This window comes from Hemitrygon akajei, chromosome 25, assembly GCF_048418815.1.
Source record: "Hemitrygon akajei chromosome 25, sHemAka1.3, whole genome shotgun sequence".
Taxonomy (NCBI): domain Eukaryota; kingdom Metazoa; phylum Chordata; class Chondrichthyes; order Myliobatiformes; family Dasyatidae; genus Hemitrygon; species Hemitrygon akajei.
The window spans coordinates 21,125,188-21,133,705 of NC_133148.1; the positions used below are offsets into that span (position 1 = coordinate 21,125,188).

The window sequence follows — 8,518 nt, forward strand, 5'->3', positions numbered from 1 at the left end:
CAGACTCTTCGTCTTCTTTCTGTGTGAGACCCCCTGGGTCTCAAAGGGGGGATATATTGGAGTATAAAAGTATAAATTTTGCTGTGTAACCAAAACTATGAAGTCAGTTATTTGCTGAAGACAATGGTGTGTTAATGAGAGGTAGCTAAGAGATGTAGATTAGAACATAATTAAGTCACGAAGTATTAAGAATGTAAACTAGATTAGAACATGATTAAGACATGAAGTATTAATGTAAACTTGCTATTTGCTAGAGAATGAAATCTTAAGAATGTAGAAGACAATGGTGTGTTAAAGAGATGTAGATTAGAACATGATTAAGTCAACGGGTAGAAACAATAGGGACATGATGTACGTGAGGTACGTGTAATACGCAACTATAGATCGATTACATATGCTAATGCAACTGGACCAGGAGATTACTATAAAAAATGCTGTGTCCGAGGATCGGTGGGCAATCGGCGACTAGGTCAATGACTGTCTCAGCTTTGATTTGCAAATTAAAGTTTAACCCTTCTTGAAGAATCTTCTGCGTCTCTTGGTCACTTGTGGGGCACAAGAAACCACGACAATAGTCGGTACAAAACTGTGCAGGGCTGGGGTTGGGGAGGGGGTGGAGCAAGAACAGGATGGTTTTCAATGGATCCAGGTTGGAGTCAGTGTGGGGGAAGACCAGAGTGGGAATGATGCATAAAGCTGGGAAGTGATATTCTGAAAAAGGAGAACATCTCAGACATGCTGGAGTGGAAAGCCTCAACACGAGAGCAGGAGCAGCGGACACCACAAGACCATAAGAGATTGGGTGGTCATGGCCCAAGTCTGCTGCGCCGTTCCAACATGGCTGGCTTATTAACCCTCTCAACCCTATTCTGTCTTCTACCCGTAACCTTTGACACCCTGACTAATCAAGAACCTGTCAACCTCCACTTTAAATATGCTCAATGATCTGGCCTCCACAGATTGTGTGCAGTTTAGTCGCTTACCTACTGGAGACAGAGCAGTAAGATGGAAAGGGGGCAAAGAAAATTTACAAGGATGTTGCCAGGACTTGAGGACATGAGTTATTGGGTAAGGTTGAGGGGAAATGAGGGGAAATTTGATATAAGATATTATGGTATAGATAGATAGTCGAGTTCTGAGGTTGGATAAGATTGGAACTGGAGGTCATCAGTTAAAGGTGAAATTCTTAAGGAATGAGCTGCAAGCAGAAGTGGTGCATACAAGGTCAACAACATTTAAGAGAAATTTGGACAAGTCCATGGATAGGATGCGAGGATCTACTGTCTGGGTGCAGGCTGATGGGGCGAGGCAGATTAAAGAACTTAATTGTCCAAAGGGCCTGTTTCTGTGCTGTCGTGAAAAAAAGATTCACCATGCTCTGGCTAAAGAAATTCCTCCTCATCTCAGTTCCAAATGGATGTTCTTCAATTCTGAGTATGCGCCCTCTGGTCCTAGACTCCCCCACTATAGGACACATCCTCTCCACATCCACTCTATCTGTGTCCTCTGGTCCTAGACTCCCCCACTATAGGAAACATCCTCTCCACATCCACTCTATCTGTGTCCTCTGGTCCTAGACTCCCCCCACTATAGGAAACATCCTCTCCACATCCACTCTATCTGTGTCCTCTGGTCCTAGACTCCCCCACTATAAGAAACATCCTCTCCACATCCACTCTATCTGTGTCCTCTGGTCCTAGACTCCCCCACTATAGGAAACATCCTCTCCACATCCACTCTATCTGTGTCCTCTGGTCCTAGACTCCCCCACTATAGGAAACACCCTCTCCACATCCACTTTATCTGTGTCCTCTAGTCCTAGACTCCCCCACTATAGGAAACACCCTCTCCACATCCACTTTATCTGTGTCCTCTGGTCCTAGACTCCCCCACTATAGGAAACATCCTCTCCACATCCACTCTATCTGTGTCCTCTGGTCCTAGACTCCTCCACTATAGGAAACATCCTCTCCACATCCACCCTCTCTGTGTCCTCTGGTCCTAGACTCTCCCACTATAGGAAACATCCTCTCAACATCCACTCTATCTAGGCCTTTTAATATTCAACAGGGCTCATCAAAATCCCCCTGACCCCCTACAATCTTTAAAACAAAACAGAGAAAGGGAATTGTATCCCTCGAATGCGGCAGGGTGGGATGAGGTGTAGTCTAGGTAATTCAGGAGTCAGAGGCTTTGTAGAAAATACCAGTGACTCTGTAGAAGATGGCAAAAGATCCTTTCGACAGATGGAGACAAAGAGATCAAGAAAGAGGAGAGACATGTTCGAGGTGGACCACGTGAACCTGAGGACAGAGTGGAAGCCGATGGAATTGACGAACTCCAAACGGGTGCACAGAGCAGCACCAATGTAGATGTCAATGTGGCAGAGAAAGCTGGTGGTCCAGGCTTGGAACATGGATTGCTCCACGTAGCCAGTGAAAAGGCAGGTATACCAGTGATGATGTCCATTGCTACACCTTTGGTCCTGAGGAACTGTTAAGGGTAAGCACCAGTTCTGCCAGGCAGAGGAAGGTGGTGGTGAAGGGGAACTAGTCATGTCTGTTACCCAGAATAAAAATGGAGAGACCTGAGGCCTTCCTGATAGGGGAATAGAAGAGCACAGGGACAGGACGTCCATGTGGAAAACCAGGGCCAAGAACGAAATATCATTGAAGTGGTGGACTGCACATGTATAGGGTAGGAAGGGACTGAACCATTAGGGACAATATGGAGCTAAGATACAAGGACACACTGGGGCAGGAGTGGGCAGATCCAATGGCCAATGGGGCAGGTAGGTCTGTGGATCTGGAGTAGGAGGTAGAAAGGGGCAGTGCAGGGGTTAGAGGATGATGAGGTTGGAGACCGTAGAGCGGAGATCTCCAGAGGAGATTAGGTCACTGATGGTGTGGGAGACAGGGGTCTGAGGCTTCTCACTGGGGACCTGACTGAGCGGCAAGTGGGAGACTACAACAGCACCATCCATGTCTCCTAGTTGGATGGTGAGTTCAGCACTGATGCGGAGAGATCGGAGAGCAGTGTGTTCAGAGGGTGAGGAAACCACTGAACCCTTTAAATCTACCTGTCTCGCCTTTAAGACCATAAGGCAGAATGTCTATTCAGCCCATCAAGTTCACTCTGGCATTCTATCATGGCTGATCCCAGATCCCACACGTACACCTGCCTCCTTGCCATAACCAATCAGGATAACTATCAATTTTTACTTTAAATACACCCACGGTCTTGGCCTCCACTGCTGCCTGTGGTGGAGTATTCCACAGATCCACTACTGTAAAATTCCTCTTCCCCTCTATTCTAAAGAGACATGCCTCAATTTTCAGGCTGTGCCCTCTAGTTCTGGACATCCCACCATAGGAAACCTCTCCACATACAGCTCATCTAGTCCTTTCAGTACGTTTCAATGAGATCCCCCACATTCTTCTAAATTCCAGTGAGTTCACTCCCAAATACTCCTCATATGTTAACCCTTTCATTCCTGGAACCATCCTCGTGAGCCTCCCCTGGATTCTCACCAATAACACATTCTTTCTGAGATAAGGGGCCCAAAACTGTTGACAATACTCCAAGTGTGACCTTGGCCTGACTAGTGTCTTGCAAAGCCTCAGCAATATCTCCTTCTGTGAGTCTTGCATGAGGACTTCTAAGTCCTTCTGCATGTTTCATTTTCTCTCCTTTCAGATAATAGTCCACACTTTTGTTCCCTTTACTAAAATGCATTATCATGCATTTCCCAACACTGTATTCCATCTGCCACTATTTTGCCCATTCTTCCAATTTGTCTATGTCCTGCTGTAATCACATTGCTTCCTCAGCACTACCTACCCCTCCACCTATCCTTGTATCATCCACAAAGCCATCAGTTCCATTATCTAAATCACTGACAAACAATGTGAAAAGTATCGGTCCCAATACTGACCCCTGAGGAACTCCACTAGTCACTGGCAGCCAACCAGAAATGGCCCCGTTTATTCCCACTCGCTGCCTCCTGCCCGTCAGCCATTCCTCTATCCATGCCAATATCTTTCCTGTAACACCATGGGATTTTACCTTGTTAAGCAGCCTCATGTGTGGCACCTTAATCAAATGCCTTCTGAAAGCCCAAGCAAATGACACCCACTGCCTCTCCTTTGTCCACCCTGCTTGTTACTTCCTCGAAGAACTCTAACAGATTTGTCAGGCAAGATTTCCCTTCACAGAAACCATGCTGACTTTGACTTATTTTATCATTAGTCTCCAAGTACTCCGAAACCTCGTCCTTAATAATGGACTCCAGCACTTTCCCAACCACTGAGTTTAGGCTCACTGGTCTACAATTCCCTTTCTTTTGCCTTCCTCCCTTCTTAAAGAGTGGAGTGACATTTGTAATTTTCTCAGTTCTCTGGAACCATGCCAGAGTCAAGTGATTCTTTAAAGATCATGACCAATGCATCCATTATCTCTTCAGCCACCTCTCTCTGAACTCTGGGATGTCGTCCACCTCGTCCAGATGACTTATCCACATTAAGAACCTTCAGTCTGACTAGCAGTTTTTCCTTTATAATAGCAATAGCACTCACCCCTGCACCCTGACACGCACAGATCTCAGGAATACTGCTAGTACCTCCCTTCCACAGTGAAGCCTGATGCAAAGTACTAATTAAGTTCATCTGCAATTTCTTCCCATTACTATCCCATTATTGTCCCCCATTACTGCCTCACCAGCATCATTTTCCAGTGGTCCAATGTCAACTCTCACCTCCCTTTTTATATTACTGAAAGAAACCTTTTAGTATCCTGCTTTATATTATTGGCTAGTTTGCCCTCATATTTCATCTTTTCCCTTCATATGGCTTTTTAGCTGCCTTATGTTGGATTTTAAAAACTTTCCAATCATCCAACTTCCCATGCACTTTTGCTACATTACATGCTATTTCCTTGGCTTTTATGCAGTCTTTAACTTCCCTTGTCAGCCACGGTTGCCTATACCTGCCATTTACGAACAACAACTTCTGTGAGACATATCCTGTGCCTTGTGAACTATTCCCAGAAACTTCAGCCACCTCTGCTCTGCCATCAACCCTTCCAGTACCTCCCTCCAGTCCACCTGGGTAAGCTCATCTCTCTTGCCTTTCTAATTCCCTTTACTGCATTGTGATACTGATACATCTGACCCATGCTTCTCCCTCTCAAACTGCAGTATGAATTCAATCATATTACGATCACTGCCTCTCAAGGATTCCTTTACCTAAGCTCCCTAATAAAATCTCGATTATTACACAACACCCAGTCTAAGATAGCCTTTCCCTGAGGAGGCTCGAGCACAAACTGCTCTAAAAAGCCATCTCGTAGGCGTTCAACAAATCCCCTCTCTTGCGATCCAACACCAACCTGACTTTGCATATTGGAGTCCCCCATTTCAAACGTGACATTACCCTTATGACAAGCCTTTTCCAGCTCCCTTTGCAATCTCAGCCTCGCACCTTGGCTACTATCTGGAGGCCTATATATGATTTCCTTAATGGTTTTTTACCCTTGCAGTTTCTAACTCCACCCACAAAGATCTGACATATCCTGACCCCATGTCACCTCTTTGTAAAGATGTAATTTCATCTCTTGCCAACAGAGCCGCACCACCACCTCTACCTTCCTGCCTGTCCTTTCAGTACAAAGGGTATCCTCTGATATCAAGCTCCCAACTATGACCCTCTTCCAGCCACGGCTCAGCGATGCCCACAATGCTTTAGCTTGTTCCATTTAATTGGATTCTGGGTTTTGTACCAATTCACCATGGTGAATCGGCTACCATCAGGACGGAGGTACAGAAACATAGGAACATAGAAAATAGGTGCAGGAGTAGGCCATTCGGCCCTTCGAGCCTGCACCGCCATTCGGTATGATCATGGCTGATCATCCAACTCAGAACCCTGTACCTGCTTTCTCTCCATACCCCCTGATCCCTTTGGCCACAAGATCCATATCTAACTTCCTCTTAAATATAGCCAATGAACCGGCCTCAACTGTTTCCTGTGGCAGAGAATTCCACAGATTCACCACTCTCTGTGTGAAGAAGTTTGTCCTCATCTCGGTCCTAAAGGGCTTCCCCTTTATCCTTAAACTGTGACCCCTCGTTCTGGACTTCCCCAACATCGGGAACAACCTTCCTGCATCTAGCCTGTCCAATCCCTTTAGAGTTTTATACATTTCAATAAGATCCCCCCTCCATCTTCTAAATTCCAGTGAGTATAAGCCTAGACAATCCAGTCTTTCTTCATATGAAAGTCCTGCCATCCCAGGAATCAATCTGGTGAACCTTCTCTGTACTCCCTCTATGGCAAGAATGTCTTTCCTCAGATTAGGGGACCAAAACTGCGCACAATATTCTAGGCGCGGTCTCACCAAGGCCTTGTACAACTGCAGCAGAACCTCCCTGCACCTGTACTCAAATCCTTTTGCTATGAATGCCAACACACCATTTGCCTTTTTCACCGCCTGCTGTACCTGCATGCCCACCTTCAATGACTGGTGTCCAATGACACCCAGGACTCCAGAAGCCTGGAAGCCCACGCAACCGGGATCGAGAACAGCTAATTCCCTTTAGCCACTGCTCCCTGTACGCTGTGCGGGTGTGTGGCTGCGCAGTTACTGAAATGCTCCCCCCGCAAACAGGGCCTTTGTGCGGCACAGCTGGAACTTTCTTTCATACATCGTGCTGGCTGCTTTTCCTGCTCAGAGGAATGGTTGGAGGGCGCAGCTGTAAAGAAAAAATTACAGGCAACATTTCCTCTGACTTTGTTCGTTAAGCAACCTGATCGCTACAGTCAGGCAACATTTTGGCCACTTTGCATTGAAATTTACTCTTGTTCTAAATGATTTTTTTTTCTGTCATGGAAATTTGGTACAATTTATGTTTAATTTCTGTGAATGTTACCTGTATACCATGTACCTATGACGCTAATGTGCATTTTTTCATTACACCTGTGCAGACACCTGTGCAGACAATAAACTCGACCGACTCGAGAGTCTGAAAATAACTGATATTGACCGCCGATGACATTTTGCTCTGAGCCACCAGGGCCTGACACATCCCATTGTCTAAACCGCGTAAACAGAGCCCCTCATTACCTGTGTTGCCCCGGTGGAAGTCCCAATCTCCGCACCCCTGACAACCCTGGGTCAGACGCCCATTCTCTCCAACGCTTCCCCGGCGATCGTTTCGCTCTCACGACGTCTATTTGCGGTGTCTCTCGTTTTCTTCCTTTCATCGGCAATGGAGCTTGAGAGCAGGTTTTTACCCAATCAGACGCGTCTATAAACGACCCGTGACTTTCGCTGTCCAATTACAGTGGGGGCACCTGACTCCGCCCACCCAGTCCAGGGCGGAATCGGTGTCCTCCAGCATTCCAAAGGTCTTCAGTGACACAAGCCCAAGCTGGCAGCTTGGCTGAAATCGGACTCTTTTGAGCATCACCTTGCCTCCCGGGATTGCGCAGGCCGGTTAAAGCCCCCACCCCCCGCCGCCCTTTCACTACTTCCACCCGCATCCCTCACACCCTCCGCTCGCCGCCTGATCTGCCCGTTCACCCCGAGCTCTGCATGCCCTCTATATTTGTTCTGACGCTGGGGGTTGCTTTCCACCCCAAATACCTGGATCGTGCTGCAGGAGCCGTTTCAGAAATAAACCGTAACGGGGCACAGACCCCACAAATTTAATAACGCGGGGTGACGAGCTGCGGTAATAAATACTCCATCTGGTAGAGTGGAACTCAGTCCGAGAAAAGAACAGACAGGCTAGCAAAAAAAATAAATAAAGTACCTTCCATAGCGTCCGGAATGAAAATCAGATGCCCCTGGGCCTCAGGGAGGACAAAACTGGAAATTACCCGAGCCGAGACCAAACGTCATGAACAAAATGGCCCCGGAGATCGACAATGGAGTTTGAGCCCGGGCGGTGCGCTGGGGACGGAGCAGAACTATGGACTGAGGAACAAAGGACCGAGCCTGCCGTTGGGAGTTGCTCTCAGGCAGGAAAGGGGAGAGAAGTCAGGAAGTGACGAAAAAGACGGAGGCAGCGAACGTGAAGTGGCATTGGGTGACAGGAGCTATTATGGGGAAAGGTGAATGGCAGATTTCTGGGAAACCGAGCACCAGCGGCGCATCGAGGATTGTAATCGTTTATCGTCTGGCGATAAAAGCTGTAGGGAGGATTTAAATGAAAAGAAGTTTTGAATCTTGAGCTATTTCCGATATCAATCCGATTGGGTTAACTAAGGATTTGAGAAAAGGGTTAGGAAGACCTTTAGGGGATAGGTCACAAGGTGTTTTGTAAAGATAGTAAGCAGGGTGAGAAGGCTTTCGGATTAAAGGAAAACTACACCAAGGAATTGAACGACACTGGCTTTGGGAGTAATGACAGGCGTGCCTCTAGCTGTACCCACCGACCAAGTTTAAAATAAATTAGTCAGGGGAGAAGTTGTACACGCCAGATCTTTAAAAAGATTTCGTGGTGGATAACATTTGATGG

At 46.8% G+C, this 8,518-nt stretch overlaps 1 protein-coding gene across 2 annotated transcripts in view; it reads right to left on the reverse strand.

The window, feature by feature from the left end:
* Positions 1 to 8,041, reverse strand: part of LOC140716393 (uncharacterized) — a 28,732-nt gene extending 20,691 nt beyond the window's left edge. The window contains exon 1 of one of the 2 annotated variants that reach the window (XM_073029080.1): positions 7,811 to 8,041. Coding sequence is in view for 1 of the 2 variants with exons in the window: in XM_073029079.1 (XP_072885180.1) it covers positions 7,120 to 7,259 (140 nt within the window). In the remaining variant the exon portion in view is untranslated. Of the gene's footprint in view, positions 1 to 7,119; positions 7,281 to 7,810 lie in introns of those variants that run through there. The other variant, XM_073029079.1, reaches the window with a different exon arrangement.
* Positions 8,042 to 8,518: the final 477 nt, after the last annotated feature.